The 23,764-nt window shown below is 43.8% G+C and overlaps 1 protein-coding gene across 1 annotated transcript in view; it reads right to left on the bottom strand.

Moving 5' to 3' along the window:
- The window catches only part of DPYS (dihydropyrimidinase), a 141,212-nt gene extending 134,741 nt beyond the window's left edge, over positions 1–6,471 (bottom strand). Inside the window, exon 1 of the mRNA XM_075352967.1 lies at positions 6,165–6,471. Within this exon, the coding sequence (XP_075209082.1) occupies positions 6,165–6,419 (255 nt within the window). The 5' untranslated portion in view covers positions 6,420–6,471. The remainder of the gene's footprint in view (positions 1–6,164) is intronic.
- Positions 6,472–23,764: the final 17,293 nt, after the last annotated feature.

The raw sequence follows: 23,764 nt of genomic DNA, 5'->3' as shown, positions 1-23,764 counted from the left end.
ATGTGTGGCACGTTCAATTTGTTGCACGTGCCGCACAAACGATTAACCCCCGTCACACGTACTTACCTGTCCATACGATCTCGATGTGGGCGGCGAACACTTCCTGGAGTGGGAGGGACGTTTGGCGTCACACCGACGTCACGCGGCAGCCGGCCAATAGAAGCGGAGGGGCGGAGATGAGCGGGATGTAAACATCCCACCCACCTCTTGCCTTCCGCATTGCCGGCTGGAGCCGCGGGTGGCAGGTAAGATCTGTTCAATGTTCCCGGGGTGTCACACACTGCGATGTGTGCTGCCTCGGGAACATTGAACAACTCGACATGCAATTCGTCAGGATTCAACAACGTGTATGCGATGAACGTTTTAACGTTCAATTGCAATCGCATGTAGCTGTCACACACTACAATGTACCTTACGATGCCGGATGTGCGTCACTTACGACGTGACCCCGCCGACACATCGTAAGATATATTGTAGCGTGTAAAGCGGGCTTTACATACACACATCTTACAAACATACATACAACAAAAACCGAAAATTCCTTTTACCTTAAAATCATAGTTTTTATTGGACATATATGCCACAAACAGAGTACATACATACATAGTACATACTTACATACATACTTACATAAATATATTTAAAAATATATTAAATTATTATTGGAAAGAAAGGCGAGAAATTTTTTTTTTATCCTTCTCTCACCCTTCCTTACATACGGAGGTCGGCGTCCTAATTGGTCATAACGCCCCCGTTCCTCGTCGACTGACGTCCTATACTGACGCTCCACTCACTCTCAAAAGACATTCAGTGTGTCTGAATAGCAGTGGGTAAAGTGCAACACCAAAGATAAAGCCCACAAGATTATGTATACACATAAGATGTGCAAAAGAGGGAATTATGTCCGTCACTAATCATCTGTCGTAGACTAGTAGGAATGGGCCATTCCTACTAGTCTACGACAGATGATTAGTGACGGACATAATTCCCTCCTTTGCACATCTTATGTGTATACATAATCTTGTGGGCTTTATCTTTGGTGTTGCACTTTACCCACTGCTATTCAGACACACTGAATGTCTTTTGAGAGTGAGTGGAGCGTCAGTATAGGACGTCAGTCGACGAGGAACGGGGGTGTTATGACCAATTAGGACGCCGACCTCTGTATGTAAGGAAGGGTGAGAGAAGGATAAAAAAAATTATTCTCGCCTTTCTTTCCAGTAATAATTTAATATATTTTTATTATTCTATGTATGTATGTACTCTGTTTGTGGCATATATGTCCAATAAAAACTATGATTTTAAGGTAAAAGGAATTTTCGGTTTTTGATGATCATACTCTACCTTGGTATCTATATTCGGTTTTTTTGTTTAAACATACATACAACCCCAGAAATACAGACATGTAAACACACAGTACAGAGATGTGTACACACATACAGACATAAACAGTCATCCCCGCTAAATCACGAGTCACTTATTGCGACTTCACTGTATCGCGGGTACTGGGGTCCAGCAGCGGGGGTGGAGTGGGGTCACAGGAGTCAGGGGTGGTGCTAGAGTAGAGTGATACTGCGGGCGGTGTGGCGGGTGTCCCAGATGCTCGCTGCGGGCGCTGACAGGAACATCAAAGATATGGCACCCAGAGTCACTGTGTGCGCAGATTGAGTTATTGGCTCAATGACAAACCAAGATCCCATCTGCGCACGTGCCACCTCCAGGTGCTATTTTCCATAAGTCCACTGCTAGGAAATCAATGAGCTGGAGAGAGATCTTGAGCTGAGAGCTCCATCTGCACACACGCTGACTCCGGGCGCCATTATTTGAAGCCCACACCGCCATTTTCAGAATATCCCCTGCCTCACCTTCTGCAGTGCAGTGCACAGTTCACAGTCCACAGCATTGTCCCTTCCTCCTGTCATCATTGAATACTACCACCGGGTAAACTACTTTCAGTTTATAAGACGCACAGCTTATTTTCCTCTCACATTTTTGGGAGGAAAGGTGCGTCTTATAATCCGTAAAATACAAGTAAATAATAAAGTAAATATAACTTCACTACTTTGGGTATTTTCACCTATCGGGGGGGGGAAGGGGTCTTTAGAACTCCTCGCATTAGGTGAGCGATCATTGTTCCTCCCCTCGGCATAGACGTGCATACACGGCATACAGACACGTACATAGATGTATTCACCTAGAAATATATACAGTACATTTTTGAAAACATTCACAAACACTTTGAGAGTCCTATATGTTAAAAAAACCCCAAACAAGACCCCCATTGGAAAAATGGCACCCCTCATGGTATTTAAAACAGGAAGTTTGTTAACCCTTCAAGTGCTTCACAAAAATAATACAAATATGGAAGAAAATAATAAAAAATTAAGCATTCTTCACTCAACTTTTGCTTTAGCCCCAATTTTTTGTTTTCACAAGGGTAACATGAGAAAATGGACAATTTGTTGTGCAATCTCTCCTGAGTACGCTGATGCCCCATTTGACTTTCAAGTGTAGGGATGGCTGGCACAGATTGTTGTATTTGAAGAGCCCCCAAGGTGGCAAAGCAACAGAACCCCCCCAAGTGAACCCATTTTGGAAACTACACCTTGAAGGAATTTCAAAAATGCATAGATCTGGGCAAAATGCATGCGTCATTTGAATATGATGACCTGTATCTAATATTATACCAATAAAGAAGCAACTGTTTCTAGAGTCGGATGTCTCCTACTATTGTAATATCCTTTATGTAGTCATACCCTTCTGTTTGGGCATATGGCAGAGCTCAGAAGAGACGGCATGCCATTACGCTTTTAGGGAGCAAAGATTTCTGGAGATTCTAAGCTTCCAAAACTGTAGAAACTCTCCCACAAAAAAAACAAGCCCTCATGTGGCTATATAGACAGAAAAATAAAAAAGATATGTCTCTTGAAAGAAAGGAGGGAAAAACGGAAACTCGCCGGGTGGTAAAGGGGTAAACTATGAGGTAGTGTCCAGCTATGATTTTTTTCTCATGCCGAATCTGCATGAGAAAAAAAAATCTCAGCATGTTTGTTAGCAAATCTTGCATCACATGCAGGCATAGAAGTCTATGGGTGCATGTGAAACATTGTTCTGCACTTGGATGTTATCAGAGTGCAGTGTGATATATGCACAGACCAGCAAGAGAGAAGATGGGGAGATTAAGCTCTCCCTCTTCTCCACACCTGTGATCCGATTGCAAGAGCAGATTACAGTTGTATGACACTCGGCTCATGCTCGCAGTATAGCCTGAGTTGAAGGTCGATAGTGTATCACATTAGATACTTTCGCATCACATGGCATACGCAAGTGAGAGCGAGACCTTATAAAGGAGATCAAACTGCGGAAAACACACAAGGCCGATTTATCAACACTTTAATGACAAAAAGGTGATGTAAAAGCTTTGAAAAGTGCGCAAAAATGTTGCAAATGTGGAGTTGTGAAAAAAATTTGCAAATTTTGTCATTCTCACACCACTTTTTGGATTAGCTCCGCTAAAATGGGTGGAGCTGGGGAGGGTAGATGACAAAAATGCAAGTTCAGGTTCTGATAGAAGTAGCATTTCTGGAGACACATGCCACTCAGAAGGAGCACGAAATTCATTAAATTACATATGTTTCTTAATGAATTCGGTGCCTCTTGTATCCAATCAAGACTGGCGTAGCGTGAGTAATTTAAAAAAAAGGCATGCGGTCCCCTCCAATTTTGATACCAGCCAAGATAAAGCCACATGGCTGAAGGCTGATATTCTCAGGATGGGGAGCCCCACGTTATGGGGAGCCCCCAGCCTAAAAATATCAGCCACCAGCCGCCCGGAATTGCCGCATCCATTAGATGCGACAGTCCCGGGACTCTACCCGGCTCATCCCGAATTTACCTGGTGTGGTGGCAATCGGGGTAATAAGGAGTTAATGGCAGCAGCCCATAGCTTCCACTAAGTCCTAGGTTGATGATGGCAGGCGTCTATGAGACAACCCCCATGATTAACCTGTAAGTGAAAGTAAATAAACACAAACACCCGAAAAAATCCTTTATTTGAAATGAAAGACAAAAAAACACCCTCTTTCACCACTTTATTAATCCCCAAATACCCCTACAGGTCCGGCATAATCCACATGAGGTCCCGCGATGCATCCAGCTCTGCTACATGAAGCTGACAGGAGCGGCCGTAGAACACAACCGCTCAGTGTCAGCTCCACGCAGCAACTGAAGTGAGCAGCGCAATCAGCTGTGCCCTCATTCAGGTGACCCGCAACCACCGCTCTCAAGTGGAGGACTTCAGCTGTGGCCGCGGGTCACCTGAGTGACGGCACTGCTGATCGCGCGGCTCACTGCGGTCACTCAGGGGATTTGTGGTCACCTCTCTCTCTCTCTCTCCTCCCGACCGCAAATCTCCTTCCCGGCGAAACATTAAACAAAAAAAACGCAAAACGTTTTTTTACAGGAATCCGTTACCTTTATTAGCATACTATTTGCAATTCATCCGTCACATGCGTCACACAACGCACTATGACGGATGCCTCACAACGCAAGTGTGAAAGCAGCCTTACTATGATGATCTACAGTTTCTAAACTCCCCTTTCCAAAGGACATTTTGCCATATGTCATTTTAGAGTTATCAATAAGTCAGGCCAATATATACATATTTTTCATACACCCTAATAGGGTGGTGCGGGTCCTCTATACAGAATATTCATATTTTTCGAAAGAGTAGGGAGCAGATGTAAAGAATGTCTCCCTTTCTGGAGGACCTGTCCTGCATTTGGGATGACCATCATGTGTGTGTAATTTCTGTAATGTTTATTTGTGCCATACAAATTGCAAGAGGGGTTGGACATCGACCAGAGTCCTAGAAGGGAGATTTTAAGTAGTTATATAGTAGGAGGAAAGTAGGAGGAGAATGGATGTGACTTTGGAAGAAGCAGGAAAGTGGAATGGTCATTGGAAGGTGGTCAAATCGCCAACCACCCATCCTGGATTTGGCTAATTTGGGGGAACTTTGAAATTGGGTTACAAAGGAGGCTTTGTAACAGATTTAGACATTTTTTCATGCCAGCTAAAGGCTTTAATGACTGGGGGAACATCTCAAAGTTGATTACTGTGGTTTATGATGACCTGTTGGAAAGCGCCTACAAAGTTCTGGCACGTCTAGGTGGCTTCAGGATTCTTTTTGTAAGTATGGGGACCACTATAGATGAGGTTAAGGAGAATACAGGGGGTTATTTATGATAAATCTATTTGGTAGGATAAAAGGTGTCTCTGAGCTGTTGGCGAAACACCAAGTGATGATATGACCTATATAGTAGATTGTCCGGTAGAAATAAAAGCTTAAAAGACCTCCCCTTCTCTTTGATGGGTTCATAGTACAAATTCTGTTGGTTTGGGGATGACGGCTTCAGCAGGGAATGAAGTCATGGACATGTATTTTATATTTGTAAGTTCAACCCCCTCAGTAGAAAAGTTCAAGACGCACAGAGCAGCTACAAATAACTTATTTTGCTCTGAAATCTTCAGTTTGTTCATTATGTGGGCAGCCTACTCATTTTTAATGGACACTTTGTAATTCTGTATTTCACCTGTGGTGGTGCTGCAAGAGACCTGGACAATTACTAGCAGATTAAATTTGGTGGTTCGATATGTGATGGGGCAACCTTCCAACAAAGGACATCATCCAAAGCTGACAAATCAGTTACACATGATCAAGACTGGTTCTTATCTTCCGGATTTAAGAAAATAACTAAAATCCATTCATTCGAAGCAAGCAGCGTTTTCGTAAACAGTGATGCAATAAAATAGGCAGATTTAGACTTATTAATCCTGGTATCCTGTGCAACTGGTGTTAGTCCTCTCGGTATAGCGGTGTGCACCATATACTGCATTGATGACAAATCTGTTGTAGGCTAGAGGCGCCATGTTGGAATTGGTATTGTTTTCTTACGCTAAATAGAAATCTATAGAATAAAATGCTAAATGACAATATGAAGCCCTGCCTAAAAAGGCGTGGGGGAGGCTTAAATAGGGAGCGCGGCCCAAATGTTCAGAAACCGGTAAATTTGCAATGAGTTTTACTAGAAATCTGCAGAATTTATAATCCTACAATGAAGAACCATTATTTATCTAAAGTTAATTATAAACCAGGTATTTACCTTTGTTCCAATGTGGAAATCATCCACAGAACTTGTACCCATGAATGGGAACTCCATGTGTGTGTGGCTATCAATGCCTCCTGGCATCACCAGTTTACCGCTGGCATCTATGATCTTCACATCGGCAATGTTATCAGGTTGCAGGTTCTCTCCGATGTGTTGGATTATCCCATCGTCAATGTAAACATCAGATATCTGGGAAGAGTCGCTGTTCACTATTTTTCCACCTTTAATCAAAATCCTCTTTGACGCCATCTGCCCGGTTGGCTTGACCTGAAATATTGTAGAAGAGACTGGAAAGTTCCCACTTGTATAATCCTAGAAATGATGTGGCCGGGATCTCTGCTGCTCGTCACAGCTCGGGTTTGTAGCTGGACTCTGTCCCTGCTCCAGTCTACTATGTTATGTGATATAGCACATACCAGAGCCAGCTTTAAATATTACGGACAGGTTTCACAGACCACTCCTCCGCCTTTTTACGGGCCCACATTCAGCACATATATGTATGATTAACCATTCCTTCATTCTTATACAGTCAAGTGTATGATTTACAGCAGCCATTGTAACATTAACCTTTTACAATGGAACGCAAAAAAGAACTGTGCCTTTGTACCGTTAAAATATTACCAAAATGTTTATTTTTGCAACCCTTATTAGTTTCAATTGTTAAATAAAAATTGATCTTATTAGTAAATTCAATAGCAGTAGTGGTGGCATACAGTGTCAGACTGGGGCGGCAGGGGCCCACCAGTAACATTGACTCTGAGGGCCCACTGATCAACTAGATGCCAATATTACATCCAGAAATTCACCAATGCCTCTATGTAATAATATACTGGATACTTTGTAAAATATAAACCTATAGAAAAATGGAGCCATGCAATCACCAAGGTAGTAAGATAAAAGATTTTTCTTTATTAAACATTATTAAACATTCAAACATACAAAATAAATACAGATATAGTGAAAAAGTGCATAGGGGTGCCAGACAAATTCCCATATTACTAGAAGGAGGGTTTCCACTTTAAGTGGGGTGCATACACAGACTATATTTAGCATTTGGTAATAAAAAAAACAATATGGCATAATACGCTCCCATCATGTTGGCCAATGACACATCAGTAACCCTGACGCGCGTTTCGCATTGGCTTCCTTAGTGACCCCCGGAGGATGCCCACGGGAAACGCGCGTATAGGTTACTGAGGTGCCATTTGCTAACGGTGAACATTATGGGTAAGTGTGTAAACAGCTTTTTACACCATATTGTTTTTTCTATTACTAAATGTTAAAATATAGTGTGTATGCACCCCACTTAAGGTGGAAACCCTCCTCGTAGTAATATTGTCATTTTTCTGGCACCCTAGCGAGTTTTGTAGTCCGCACTATGCAATTTTTCATTATATCTGTATTTATTTTGTATATCTGAATTAATGTTTAATAAAGAGAAATCTTTTATCTTTTTCTATAGGTTTATAGCTTGCATGGGACTCTTTCACCATCTTTTGTGTGATGGTGAATAAATTATTTTCCAGTCTACACTTGTAGTTACTAGGGGAAGTCTTAGGTTTTTAAATGCGTCTTTTATAGACTTTTTAAAATGAATGATAAGATTCTTCCTTTATCGCTACATAATGAAACAATTATATTGTGCCAATTACTGCTAATGTGACGCCCTGGCAAAACCAGGTAGTCACACAATAGGCCCCCGCATAACACCTTCTCTCACCTAGGTCCCATACAGCCGACCTGAAACCCTAGTCACCCCCCTCAGGGCAAGACAGGCACACCAGTGGGCGGCACCAGGCGGTTAGGAAACGCCCACCTAGGGGTCTAGACAGCCCGGGGCGGGAAAACAAGCAGTTAAGCTTCAGTTGCTAGTTGTAATTCAAGTTGAGAGGAGCGAGGCTGGAACTAGGTGTAGCTCCAGCGGAGGAGAAGTTCAAGTTGGACGCTGCCATGGTCGGAGCCCTGGTACCCTGGCTACGTGGCAGACGGTGGTCTCCGTCAGCAGGAGACGGGAAGATGGCTCGGCAGATCCAAGGAGGACCGGGACAGGGTTGGAGCCCGCCGGTACATATAATTAAACTGGAAGACAAAAGGAGCACAAATAGGATCTTATCCGAGGAGTGGTATGGAGGAAAAACACAAGGAGTACTCACCTTGAGTGGTCGTGGGAGTCACAACCACTAAATGCACATGTCAAACCGGCTGCTGCAGCCCCACGTGGAACCAGATAAAATAGCATAAGAAAGGGTCAAATGCCGCACTGCCGCTCAATCCAGAGGATTATTTTTAGTGACTTTATTTGTACAGTTAGGTCCAGAAATATTTGGACAGTGACACAATTTTCGCGAGTTGGGCTCTGCATGCCACCACATTGGATTTGAAATGAAATCTCTACAACAGAATTAAAGTGCAGATTGTAACGTTTAATTTGAAGGTTTGAACAAAAATATCTGATAGAAATTGTAGGAATTGTACACATTTCTTTACAAACACTCCACATTTTAGGAGGTCAAAAGTAATTGGACAAATAAGCCAAACCCAAACAAAATATTTTTATTTTCAATATTTTGTTGCGAATCCTTTGGAGGCAATCACTGCCTTAAGTCTGGAACCCATGGACATCACCAAACGCTGGGTTTCCTCCTTCTTAATGCTTTGCCAGGCCTTTACAGCCGCAGCCTTCAGGTCTTGCTTGTTTGTGGGTCTTTCCGTCTTAAGTCTGGATTTGAGCAAGTGAAATGCATGCTCAATTGGGTTAAGATCTGGTGATTGACTTGGCCATTGCAGAAGTTTCCACTTTTTTGCACTCATGAACTCCTGGATAGCTTTGGCTGTATGCTTGGGGTCATTGTCCATCTGTACTATGAAGCGCCGTCCGATCAACTTTGCGGCATTTGGCTGAATCTGGGCTGAAAGTATATCCCGGTACACTTCAGAATTCATCCGGCTACTCTTGTCTGCTGTTATGTCATCAATAAACACAAGTGACCCAGTGCCATTGAAAGCCATGCATGCCCATGCCATCACGTTGCCTCCACCATGTTTTACAGAGGATGTGGTGTGCCTTGGATCATGTGCCGTTCCCTTTCTTCTCCAAACTTTTTTCTTCCCATCATTCTGGTACAGGTTGATCTTTGTCTCATCTGTCCATAGAATACTTTTCCAGAACTGAGCTGGCTTCATGAGGTGTTTTTCAGCAAATTTAACTCTGGCCTGTCTATTTTTGGAATTGATGAATGGTTTGCATCTAGATGTGAACCCTTTGTATTTACTTTCATGGAGTCTTCTCTTTACTGTTGACTTAGAGACAGATACACCTACTTCACTGAGAGTGTTCTGGACTTCAGTTGATGTTGTGAACAGGTTCTTCTTCACCAAAGAAAGTATGCGGCGATCATCCACCACTGTTGTCATCCGTGGACGCCCAGGCCTTTTTGAGTTCCCAAGCTCACCAGTCAATTCCTTTTTTCTCAGAATGTACCCGACTGTTGATTTTGCTACTCCAAGCATGTCTGCTATCTCTCTGATGGATTTTTTCTTTTTTTTCAGTCTCAGGATGTTCTGCTTCACCTCAATTGAGAGTTCCTTAGACCGCATGTTGTCTGGTCACAGCAACAGCTTCCAAATGCAAAACCACACACCTGTAATCAACCCCAGACCTTTTAACTACTTCATTGATTACAGGTTAACGAGGGAGACGCCTTCAGAGTTAATTGCAGCCCTTAGAGTCCCTTGTCCAATTACTTTTGGTCCCTTGAAAAAGAGGAGGCTATGCATTACAGAGCTATGATTCCTAAACCCTTTCTCCGATTTGGATGTGAAAACTCTCATATTGCAGCTGGGAGTGTGCACTTTCAGCCCATATTATATATATAATTGTATTTCTGAACATGTTTTTGTAAACAGCTAAAATAACAAAACTTGTGTCACTGTCCAAATATTTCTGGACCTAACTGTATGTGTTTCGGAGAATATTTCTGAAGAAGGAGAAAGATTCTCAGAAACACGTAAAAAAAAAAGTCCCTGAAAATAATCCTCTGCATTGGTCCTTACTTCGGTAGCATGGCATTTCACCCTTTCTTATGCATTTTTATCTGGCATGCTACATAAAATACCAGGTCCTGGCTTGGTGTGTGGACTTGCTGTCATGTGGTGTTCAGGTTCTGACTCCTTAGGTGTCACGGCGGCATTAGGCTCTGTTCACATTGCAGAGCCTTAAGGGCAACCTGATGACTTCTAGTTGTTCAGCCAGAGCTGGACCTTGGCTGTTTCATGTGCTCTGTTCTTCAGTCCTGCAGCAGTTAATTCCTGGTCACCTGGGGAACTCTGCTAGGAGCTCAGGTTGCTAATTGCCAATCAAAGTCATTTACTTCCTACATAATACCCTGGATCTCACTAATCAAGGCCGATTATAATATCACACAGTATGTACTGACAGATCAGAGGCCCCTAGTCTGGCTCTCAAATTCAAGACCCTGCGCTGTCTCTTATCTCGGAGATAGGCTTGATGGTAGCCAGGTTCGAGCCCCCAGCGTGACCCTGATTCCTGTCCGAGCCCTGATTTTACTCCACCTCTCCCCTACCCTTAGGGTGGTGCCTGAAAAACTCAATTAACCCCACAAAATGACAAGGACAAGTGAGAACGGAAAGTCATATACACTGCAGTCAAAGCACAAAGGAGAGGCAGTATGTGTACAGGAGAGCAAAGAAAAAGGGAATGAAGTAACGCACAACAGGGGAACTTTCACACCACTCAATAGTGCAACAAAGATCACAATCAACAGGTTCACCAATAAGACTGGTATCGCTTGGAGCAAGAGCCGAAGCTATAATCGGTGCTGAGTAATGAGACCAGCAGGAATTAACTCCTGCAAGACTGATGAACAGAGCACACTAAACAGCCGACGCCAAGCTCTGGCTGAACAACTAGGAGACATCAGGTTGCCTGTCAGGCTCTGTAATGTGAACAGAGCTTGATGCTGCCATGACATCTAATGAGTCTGAACCTGAACACTGCATTTACCCATCTTCCCGGAATGGACTCTCTGCTCATAGGAACAATCCTCCTCAGCTTTTTGCCTGTTTCGTTACAGTACAGCTTGAGTTTATATTTTTTGTAATCTGATTTGTCGGTGATACCACAGAGGCAGCACTAACCTAACAACACCCTCTTTGCAACTGATTACATGAAACATCCCTGCTTGTGGCTCATTGTAAGTATGAATAATGCAGCCATTTTTGGAAACCACAAGTGGCTGCAAGAATTTTCAAGCCTTAAATAAACATTTACAAGACTTTTTTTTTACAGTCTCATAGCAAACAACAACCTTATCATACATTCAGGAAACAATTCAAAATAGGAGGTGTAACAAGCTTGTGGCATAATAACATGACAAGGCTGAAGGCATTCAGGGAACATGATACAGGAAACCGTGCCACTGATGGTTGGGTTGTGATGCTATTCCTGTAACAAGTGTGATCTGCAGTGATCAAGAGGTGAAATAACTGAGAAGATTGGTCCTTGTATCTCATAATTGCAGACAATTAGAAGAATGCCTACATTAGTGGTCTTCCACCTTGTGGTTTTTCAACTGTTGCAAAGCCATAACTTGAGTCACGGGAATATACAGAAAGAACCCTACATAGTCTCCTATATACAGTATGAGCCCTAGATAGCCTCCTATATATAGCATGAGCCATACAAAGCCTCCTATACACAGTATGAGCCCTCACATAGACTGCTATGTACAGCATGAGTTCTCACCTAGCCTCCGATATACAGCAAGCCCCACATAGCCTCCGATATACAGCATGATTCCTCACCTACCCTCCAATATACAGCAAGCCCCACATAGCCTCCGATATACACTATGCGCCCATGACGCGCCTACAGGGGAACCCGAAGGGGTGCCACACTCCCCCAGAGCGAATCCCAGCACGTCCGCGGGTTGCAAAGAAAACAAACAGTGGCATACTTCAAAGTGGCATAGTGTCCCGCTTTGTCGCAGGGGCGGCGAATCGGTTGCCTGTCGGTGTTGTAACGGTCAGGTACTTGGGGCGATGTATTTCTTCCCCACCACCGCCAGGGCGATAGTCAGCACTGGAGGCCAGCTCAATGGTCGCTGGTCGCTGAGCCCTCTGCTGAGATTGCACCACTTTGGTCAGAGCAGCCATACCTTGGGTCAGCTTCAGGACCTGGAGGCGCATTTCAGAGATGAAGTCCTTACCCAGAGTCTTTTCCCTGGCTCCCACTGTTGCCGGTACCAACTCCGATTGTTGAAGCGTGGCATTACGGTGGGCTGGTTCACGTAACACCCGGATGACCCGATCTTTAAATTCTGCGAAGCTGGGGTCAGGATTCTGCAGAGTCACGATGCACAGCTGTGTCCGGTGGGCATTGGACAGGAGTCCTTCGATGAATTGGTCAGTTAGTAGTCGGTCCTCATCCCTCACTCCATCTTGATCCACCTGTCGAACAGCTCTCATCTCCTCCTGAAGGTTTAAAGCATAGTCCCGTACACTGTCCTATGCCCTTTGTTTGCACCCATAGAATCTCATGTTTATCTCAGCTGTTGTACAGGTGTCAAAGGTGTCTTTTGCTTGGCCAGAATTTGTTTTACAGTTCTTTTTTCGGTCTCCGGCCAGGATTTGACCTCCCATTGCGCTGCCCCGGTCAGTTGGCTGATCAAGATGCTGGTTTTCTGGCCTTCGGCCAGGGGCTACACACGAAACAAGCTGTACAGTCTATCTTTAAAGTCAGTCAGGGTATACGCCTCCCCCGATTACTGCGGTAGCCATGATGCCTCTGGAAGGTACATTATTGAGAATGGTATTACTGGTGCAGCAGCTACAGCTACGGGAACAGCTTGATCTTCCTCCTCAGAAGACTTGTCCTTTCTTTCCGCCCTTGCCTGGAGGTACGGGGTTTCCTGTCAGTTTCCGGCAGCGCGGCTCTCTTTCGTGTGTCTTTCTGGGTTCCGTCCATGATGGTACGCCCCTTCTTTTCCCATGCTGTGCAGTTAATGGCGGCTGTAGTTTTAAGTAGACGCCATGTACAAAGACTTTGAGGCGCACAGTACCCGTTGTTGTGGACACAAAATCCTGTTCGTGATGCCAAGTTGACACGCCCACAGGGTCTTGGGGGTTACTCGTCACCGGGCCGGTGTAGGTTTGGGGATGTCACAGCAGCCAGGCCCAGTTTCGTGACCCCGGTTGTGTTGATAAAGATGGGGAAATGGGGTGTATTTACAGGGGAGAAAGTTTGTATTCGTGACACCACCTGTGGTATGCGGTGAATTATTAGCCGCTGCTGCGTGAAGTCCGTCTTCTGGAGCAGCTGGTGACACAGCTTGGTTGTTACAGCTCTCCACAGGTAGAGCTAGGCCCCTGGGAGGATGATGGGCGTAGTAGTAGCTGATGGCGCTGGGGCGCGTGGGTGACGGTGCCGGTAGAGATGGGATGACACAGAGGTTGCAGTCAAAGGTCTTTACTCACTGAGATGTCACCACCTTTGGAGTGCTGAGTTCCACTGTTGTGGGCTCCAGCCAATCCTGTATAGTTTGGAGGTCAAGGCCAGTGTTCCTTCTGTGTGTCCTTTCTATTGGTATTCCCTCCACCCTAGCTCCTGGGCCGTGGAATGGGTTGCGGGTGCTGCCTGCACTCTCCACGAACCCTGGGATCCCCCTTCTTCCTAAGAACCCGGGCCAAGCCTCCAGCTCCAAGCCATAGGTCACTTGCTCTGCCTTGTCCCCACTACTTGTTTGCTGCTGCCTGTTCGATGGTCCAGGCTCGACTCCCTATCTGTAATATGACTACTTACTCCTTACTTCCCTTTGTGTTGCCCTGCCTCCCGGGTTGCTAAACTAGTGGGCAGGAGGTCCCATTCCTCGTGATGGCCACCCCAGCACCTACTCTAGCCCAGTCCCAGTGGGAGGGCAACCAATTGTATGTTGTACGGATTGTGGTGGTTTACCGGTGATGACCTCATCTGCATCCGGGATGAATACTGCACCTCTGCCGTGTTGCAGTACTCTGTGGAGCCTGAAGCCGAGGGGCGCCACACCAACACCTAGATATATATATATATAGATATATATATATATATATAATATATATATATATATATATATATATGTGACGCCCTGGCAAAAACAGCTAGTCACACAGTATAGGCCCCCGCATAACACCATCCCACACAGGGTTACACACAGCCGGCCAGAAACCCTAGTCCCCCCCCCCCCCAGGGTCGAAAAGACACACCAGTGGGCGGGACAAGGTGGATGGAGAACGCCCACCTAGGGGGTCTGGTGAACCCGGGGCGGGAAGAGTAGTAGTCTAAGGGTGGAAACACATCTATGCGAGTAAAATCGGTCCGACTGGGCTGAAAAAAACTCGGCTGATTTTAGTTCACGTTAGGTGCGAGTGCAACGCAAGTGCGATGCTATTTCTGAATAAATTAATGATTTTACTAGCGTGTGTAATGCGTGTGTAATGCGTATTTTTTACTATGTCATCTGCCATTCAGCGCTGCTACATGGCCGCTGACAGCAGACACAGACAGCCATGTAGCAGAGCTGAATGGCAGATGACAGCAGACACAGACAGAGCCGCACAATCAGAATGAACTCGGGTGAACTTAACCCGCCTTCATTGTCATGCTGCGGCTCTGTCTGTGCCGCGTCCTGATTAGCAGTCACCAGTGAAGGGCTCACCGGTGACCACTAATCCCCCGAGTGACTGAAGTTAGCAGCCCTCTCTCATATACTCACCGATCCCCGGCGCCGCGCTGCACGGTATTCACACTGCTCCAGCGGCTTTTACTATTTTGAAAAAGCCGGCCGCTCATTATCTCGTATTCCCTGCTTTCCTCGCCCACAGGCGCCTATGATTGGTTGCAGTGAGACACGCCCCCACACTGAGTGACAGGTGTCTCACTGCACCCAATCACAGCAGCCGGTGGGCGTGTCTATACTGTGCAGTGAAATAAATAAATAATTTAAAAAAATGGCGTGCGGTCCCCCCCAATTTTAATACCAGCCAGATAAAGCCATACGGCTGAAGGCTGGTATTCTCAGGATGGGGAGCTCCATGTTATGGGGAGCCCCCCAGCCTAACAATATCAGCCAGCAGCCGCCCAGAATTGCCGCATACATTATATGCGACAGTTCTGGGACTGTACCCGGCTCTTCCCGATTTGCCGTGGTGCGTTGGCAAATCGGGGTAATAAGGAGTTAATGGCAGCCCATAGCTGCCAATAAGTCCTAGATTAATCATGTCAGGTGTCTATGAGACACCCTCCATGATTAATCTGTAAGTTACAGTAAATAAACACACACACATGAAAAAATCCTTTATTAGAAATAAAAAACACAAACACATTCCCTCATTACCAATTTAATAAGCCCCAAAAAGCCCTCCATATCCGGCGTAATCCACGGACCCAACAGCAGACAACCACCCACCGCGGGGGATAGGGCATCCACCAGGGCCCAGTAGATCCCAAGGGTCAGCGGGCAAGGCTCCCAACAAAAGGACTCCCGTGTGTCACACCGGGAAGTCCACCACACCAAACACAGAGTTCAGAGGAAAGTGACACAGAGCACCAGCTTGGGTGTAGGACCAGATACACCCGACTGCGGCGGCGGGTCCCCAGCACCTTGGTTTACCATTGGACTTGTGTGGTTCATTTAATCATGAGTAAACTAACATCCCCCGGTCTCACTGGGCGCGCTAGCCCCTGCAGTCAACATCCTCAGCCTAAGAGACACTGGGCCCCGGGGCATCCATCCCTACCCACGGAGGGGTTAACATCCAGCTGCCATCCCATCGTCCCCAGGTGCCCCACAACAGCAGCGGTGGTGCCAAATTTCACCACACACCATGGGTGGCGTCACAGACAGCTTATGGCAAATCCCGTACAAATACGTCCCGTTTTTATTTGAAGTGTCCACGCGACCGCCGGGTCCGGTAGAATCCCTCGAGCCACACTGCGGATCCGGATCCGAGCAGCCCGGCTGCTGGCACGGGGGCGGCACACACACACACACACACACACACACACACACACACACATATATATATATATATATATAAATATATATATATATATATATATATATATATATATATATATATTATGAACCCCCACATAGCCTTCTATATACAGAATGAACCCTACATAGTTTCCTATATTATACACATTTATTGGGCATCCCTAGATGACCAAATTAAAGGAGTGACGCCATTTTCCAATAAAAACAATCTTTATTTAAACATTATTTTTAAAATATTTTAGCATAAAGGTACCGTATAGAAGAGAGACACAGGCAGGGAAAATAATTAAATCCCTATAATAGTAACTGGGATATTCACACCCAGACAGGTGAGTATCTGTATAGTTACAGCCAAATATCATATGTTAAATGGACCAAATGTAGACTTAGTGATCACAACTGCGCTAATGCAGCAAATTCTTTAATACAAGTTTCCCCATATATGATTTTTACAAAAATATCATATATCATATGGACCAAGTGTAGACTCTGCGGTTCCACCTGCGTTTTTCATCAGCAATGCACAAATTTTTCAATGCAGGGTTCCCCCATAAATAATCTGTACTCATGAGAATAAATAAATAAAAGAGTATACAGGTTCCCCAATACAAAAGAGTTAATTCCAATGGATGCAGTGTAGATTACCGATGAACGCACATAGCAGTATCCACAGAGCCCACATACGTCCATAGACACATGGGATCTATTACAATTCAGAAATGCAGTATACATTTGCAAACCACCCGTAATAATGACCACAAAGTCCACATAAGTCCATAATCAAATATAAACTACTATAGTTAGGCTGACAGCGAGCATGTTAGTATCGCAATCACCTGAATAGGAGGTATCCTGCCGTGACCCTCACACTCCGACACGTGTTTCGCAAACAGCTTTCTCGAGGAGCGTGTCAGAGGTGAGGGGCGGGCTGGTTAAAAAACACCGGGTGACCAATGAGGGGTGCCGAACTCTGATTGCATTCAAGCGTCAGAGCAGGAAACAGATTATTCCCATTAACGGCGCATGACTGTAGTTGCCACGGACGCTCGTAAAAAGACCTCCCACAAATCACGATCACGTGACTGTGATGTCATGACCCACATGGTAGTGAGTCATGGCAACCACATAACGCTATCTGACGCGATGTGCGACGGCCAGCCGGCGGCACAGCAGTCATGCGCACTGGGTAATCTGTAATACTTAGAAAAAACACGGCAGAGAGATTTCGGCCATTTAATGCCCATTGTCAGGAAACTTATACAATGGACAACAAAGGGGCACACCTTTAAATAGGAGAGAGTCACACTATTATCCAATCATATATAGCTTTACAAAATATTGACAAACCCCCATTATAGCACACAATCAATATGACAAAACTGGAAAGCGCACTACTCCATAATATACATAACAGTTAATCATACAACACGTTATATTAACAGTCCTTTCGAACAGCTTGAAAAAGTGGATCCTTCCCCTAGGCATCAATAATCATCAGGAAGACATCTTCTCTGGACATGTAGAAACGGCACACTTCATTGGTGAAAATAGCCCAAATATATGGTAACCTAATGAACTAAAAAGACAAATGGTTAAGATCATATAAAACAAAACCCACCAAACACATCTGACTAAAAACCAGGTATCCCTATGCAAGGAATACAAGAAAAGACTGCAAGATGTCATGTGAACACAAAACTCAAAAAAACCCCTCTAAACACAGCTCTCTTCTATACGGTACCTTTATGCTAAAATATTTTAAAAATAATGTTTAAATAAAGATTGTTTTTATTGGAAAATGGCGTCACTCCTTTAATTTGGTCATCTAGGGATGCCCAATAAATGTGTATAAATTATGTCATTTGGAGTGCCAGTAGTCAACTATTAAGACATGAGGTTGTTAACTATATGCTTTTGCTGTTTTTTGAACAGTTGGTCCCATTCCACAATGGATTTTAAAGCCAGGGAAACGGGCTGGCTTTCCAAAGCCTCTACTATATTTAGCAAGGGTGCCGGTGTGAATTTACCCCAGGTATCATGTAAGGATAGCATTAAGAGATACAAGAATGTCTTACATAAAAAAAACAAAAATTTGGTGGACAAGTAACTCCCTTGAGCGATATTGTGAACAAGAAATTATTCCCCGGGGCCTTAGGATCCATTTATATCCTAGTTTTGATCTGGAGCAGGAGGAATTGATCCTGAGATGGCAGAAGGCTGCCGCAAAATGCTCTTTTGAGTTTATGAAAATTATAAATGAAAAAAATAAAATTACCCTACTCAAACTAGAGGAGGAGATAAAGGAACTTGAGGAGGGCCTTCAAAAAGACCTGTCTAAGGATGATTTACAAGAACTTTTTGTGAGCCTGAATAAGGACTTTGAACGGTGGGAGAAGGAGATCAACACTGATAAATTGAAAAAATACCAGCGCGATGTCCAAGATTTTGAGACCAAGAAAATTTACAAATGGCAGATAAAGAAGGAATCCAAGATGGCTACTTCTAGATTTGCCTCTAACCAATCCCTGAATTCTGCAACTGAGAGCAATGTGTCTACAAGTGGCTCAGAAGGTTCCAGAGATTCCTCATATAATGGATTCAGAGGGAAACGTAAAGGATATGACATCTTTAATCCTAGGGACAAACGTAAAGATGGGCCGCAGGTAATTAATCTTTCTCAACACAGGCTCTCAGATGTACAAATTTCTTTATTGGAAAAGGGACTAACATTCTCCCCTTCTAATCCTTTAGACGCGTTCACAGCGGTGAAGGATATTCACCTTTTTTCAAGAAAAATCCTGCTTAAAAAATTGCACCATAAGACTCAAGTTTCTGATATCTTCACCACTAGGGAGGAGCAAGAGGCACTTTCAATCCTACAATCTTTGGAGGAGGAGAGCTCTGAGAATGAGGTTGGTAATTTCCCGTTACAGCTTATGAATAAATCTAAAAAATTCCTAAGCCTAAATATTTGTCCGGCCTTAGAGGTCTTCACGAAAATGGTCTCTCAGGAGATTGAAGATCTAGCCGCCTTACCTTCACCAGCCCGGAACCTTACTAAAGTTGAGTGGGCTGGTTTGAAAGAGTTACAATCCTGGCGGGATGTTATTATCAAGCCAGCTGATAAAGGCGGCAACCTTGTTATTTGGCCGTGTGACAAATATGAAGAGCAGGCTAATAAATTGTTGGGAGATATTAAGTGTTACCGGAAATTACCATACAATCCCACCTCTTCGTTTCATAGTTCTTTAGTTGTGATCTTAGAACAAGCATACGAGAAGGGAATTATACCCAAAAAATTCCTAGATACGATTAAAAAACTTCATCCACGGCTCCCGGCTCTGTACCTGATTCCAAAAATTCACAAGGATCCAACTAATCCCCCTGGCAGACCCATAATATCAGGGAATGGTAGCCTCATTGAATTGGTATGTCAGGTTATTGACTATTATTTGAAACCGTTGGTATGTGAATTGCCATCTTACATTCAGGATACCACGGCAGCTCTCAAACGTCTGGATGGGATTCATCTGGAGGATAATATGATGATGGTATCTGCCGACAATGAATCTCTATATACCTCCATTAGACATCCGGATGGTCTGAGGGCTGTTTCTTGGTACCTTGAATCTAGTAATATTGCACGTCCTACGGCGGATTTAATTTTAGTCCTACTAGAATATATACTGACGCATAACATCTTCATATTCAATGGAAAGGTCTACCTACAAACCCAGGGTACTGCCATGGGTGCCTGCTGTGCACCATCCTACGCCAACCTTTTTTTGGGGGCGTGGGAGCGGCAGATCTTTGTGAGCAATAACAACCTATGCACACATCAAGTTTTGAACTGGATCAGGTATATAGATGATGTTTGGTTTATTTGGGAGGGTGATGTGGTTGGTTTACAGGAATTCATGCAGAGTTTGAATCAAAATAATTTGAATATCAAACTCACATTTGAATATGGCCGTGAAATTAATTTTTTGGATTTGAGGATTGTGGCATCATCGGATGGTTTGTTGTCCACTCAGGTCTTCCACAAACCAACCGCCACTAATTCCCTATTACTTGCATCGTCCGCACACCCCAAAAATACCATCAAGGGGATTCCTGTTGGCCAGTTCCTCAGGGTTAGGAGAATCTGCTCGGATGACACGAGTTTCATGACCCACTCTGAGGAACTGGCCCATAGATTCGAATCAAGAGGTTATAGTCGGAGGACAATAAGGCATGGTTTTAGGAGAGCAGTAGGGTCCTCTAGAAATTCTCTCCTTTTTTCTAACACGGTGAAAACAACAAAAAATGACCAGACAGTGCGTCTTATTACCACTTATAATAATAAGTGGGATAGAATGAGGACAATAGTCCAAAAACATTGGAACATTCTATCGACGGATCCGGTTCTAAAAGGAATCCTCCCATCACGACCATCTATTGTGGCCAAACGTGGTAAAAATCTGAGGGATATGCTTGTCCATAGTAATTATGAACCATCTCAGACAAGCATGTCCAGTCAACCATTACCAGTGGGCTTTTTTCCGTGTGGCCTTTGCAAGGCGTGTGCCAATCTTGTGAAGTCCAAGAAATTCCATAATTTTGATGGATCACGTGAATTCGACATTAGACACCGGATTACGTGTTCCTCAAAAGGAGTGATTTACAGGATTGAGTGCCCATGCAAAAGGGCATATATTGGGTTGACCACGAGGGAGTTGAAAATTAGAATTCGTGAGCACTGTCTGGACATTGAAAAAGCCAAAGGCATTACCGATGAAAGTTTGTTAAAAACTATTCCAAGACATTACAAAAAATTTCATGGATGCAATTCCTCTCTGTTGAAAGCGAAAGGTATTGATCTAGTGTCTCTTGGAACCAGGGGGGGCGATCTTGGCAGGCTTCTTGCCCAGGTTGAAAGTAAGTGGATCTATAGGTTGGGAACCTTGACTCCGAATGGGTTGAATGAGAATATGGGGTTCTCAGCTTTTCTATAATCATTTTGGCTGTGTTTAGAGGGGTTTTTTTGAGTTTTGTGTTCACATGACATCTTGCAGTCTTTTCTTGTATTCCTTGCATAGGGATACCTGGTTTTTAGTCAGATGTGTTTGGTGGGTTTTGTTTTATATGATCTTAACCATTTGTCTTTTTAGTTCATTAGGTTACCATATATTTGGGCTATTTTCACCAATGAAGTGTGCCGTTTCTACATGTCCAGAGAAGATGTCTTCCTGATGATTATTGATGCCTAGGGGAAGGAGCCACTTTTTCAAGCTGTTCGAAAGGACTGTTAATATAACGTGTTGTATGATTAACTGTTATGTATATTATGGAGTAGTGCGCTTTCCAGTTTTGTCATATTGATTGTGTGCTATAATGGGGGTTTGTCAATATTTTGTAAAGCTATATATGATTGGTTAATAGTTTGACTCTCTCCTATTTAAAGGTGTGCCCCTTTGTTGTCCATTGTATAAGTTTCCTGACAATGGGCATTAAATGGCCGAAATCTCTCTGCCGTGTTTTTTCTAAGTATTACAGATTACCCAGTGCGCATGACTGCTGTGCCGCCGGCTGGCCGTCCCACATCGCGTCAGATAGCGTTATGTGGTTGCCATGACTCACTACCATGTGGGTCATGACATCACAGTCACGTGATCGCGATTTGTGGGAGGTCTTTTTACGAGCGTCCGTGGCAACTACAGTCATGCGCCGTTAATGGGAATAATCTGCTTCCTGCTCTGACGCTTGAATGCAATCAGAGTTCGGCACCCCTCATTGGTCACCCGGTGTTTTTTAACCAGCCCGCCCCTCACCTCTGACACGCTCCTCGAAAAAGCTGTTTGCGAAACACGTGTCGGAGTGTGAGGGTCACGGCAGGATACCTCCTATTCAGGTGATGTGATATTGCGATACTAACATGCTCGCTGTCAGCCTAACTATAGTAGTTTATATTTGATTATGGACTTATGTGGACTTTGTGGTCATTATTACGGGTGGTTTGCAAATGTATACTGCATTTCTGAATTGTAATAGATCCCATGTGTCTATGGACGTATGTGGGCTCTGTGGATACTGCTATGTGCGTTCATCGGTAATCTACACTGCATCCATTGGAATTAACTCTTTTGTATTGGGGAACCTGTATACTCTTTTATTTATTTATTCTCATGAGTACAGATTATTTATGGGGGAACCCTGCATTGAAAAATTTGTGCATTGCTGATGAAAAACGCAGGTGGAACCGCAGAGTCTACACTTGGTCCATATGATATATGATATTTTTGTAAAAATCATATATGGGGGAAACTTGTATTAAAGAAGTTGCTGCATTAGCGCAGTTGTGATCACTAAGTCTACATTTGGTCCATTTAACATATGATATTTGGCTGTAACTATACAGATACTCACCTGTCTGGGTGTGAATATCCCAGTTACTATTATAGGGATTTAATTATTTTCCCTGCCTGTGTCTCTCTTCTATACGGTACCTTTATGCTAAAATATTTTAAAAATAATGTTTAAATAAAGATTGTTTTTATTGGAAAATGGCGTCACTCCTTTAATTTGGTCATCTAGGGATGCCCAATAAATGTGTATAAATTATGTCATTTGGAGTGCCAGTAGTCAACTATTAGGACATGAGGTTGTTAACTATAGTTTCCTATATACAGTATGAGCCCTACATAGCTTCCTATATGCACCATGAGCCCTCACATAGCCTCCTATAAATATTATGACCCCCATATGCAGCCGGTTTGTGACCACACCCGATCCCATTAAATGATCACATGTACCCACTGTTGTAGTGTGGGGTCTGCCATTCTCTACCTGGCCTCCATGTGTATTTCAGGGTCTGTCACTCTGACATTTCCAGCATTTTTTTTTCATTAACAATCTTTCTTTCTTACCAACTTTTAAAAAACTCAAATTAGTAAAAGCTCCACACCAAGAACCACCAAAAATAGACATTTTTGAGGCATGTGTATAATTATGATTTACTCTTTTCCCGCATTTTGTCTAGGATTGGGAGGCTTTCTCGGTAACCGTTTCTAGGTGAAGCCTCCATGCCGTCTTCTCTCTTTGACCCTTATGGCAATCTTCATCGGCAATTACCGCCGTTAAATCTATTAGGAAATGTGAGTTACTTGATTGAATCAAGGCTGCAAAAGCTGCATTCATCTCAGAGTTACAGCACACACGGTCAGAGCCACATCTTCAGTATTTTTACCAGAGCTCCTACAAAATTGTCTTCTACTCACTCTGCTTTTTCTGCCTTTTCTTTTCCTTGCTCCGTCTGTCGTTACTATTTTCAGACAACATGAGTTTGATGGTGGCCACTGACAGCTGCAGTATAAGTCATTTGGCATCCAAATCTTGTACTCATTTCTAGACAAGCAATCTCCCAATTTTACTAGTAACCACCTGTGAGACATAAATATCACCCTGTATTAAACAAAAATACATACACAACAGTACAGAAGTTTAGGGTCACTTAGATATTTCCTTATTTTTGAAAGAAAAGCACTTTTTTTTCAATGAAGCAAA

Source organism: Anomaloglossus baeobatrachus, chromosome 6, assembly GCF_048569485.1.
Source record: "Anomaloglossus baeobatrachus isolate aAnoBae1 chromosome 6, aAnoBae1.hap1, whole genome shotgun sequence".
NCBI classification, from domain to species: domain Eukaryota; kingdom Metazoa; phylum Chordata; class Amphibia; order Anura; family Aromobatidae; genus Anomaloglossus; species Anomaloglossus baeobatrachus.
Note: the sequence above shows the minus strand (reverse complement) of the source record. Positions and strands in the feature narration are given on the sequence as shown.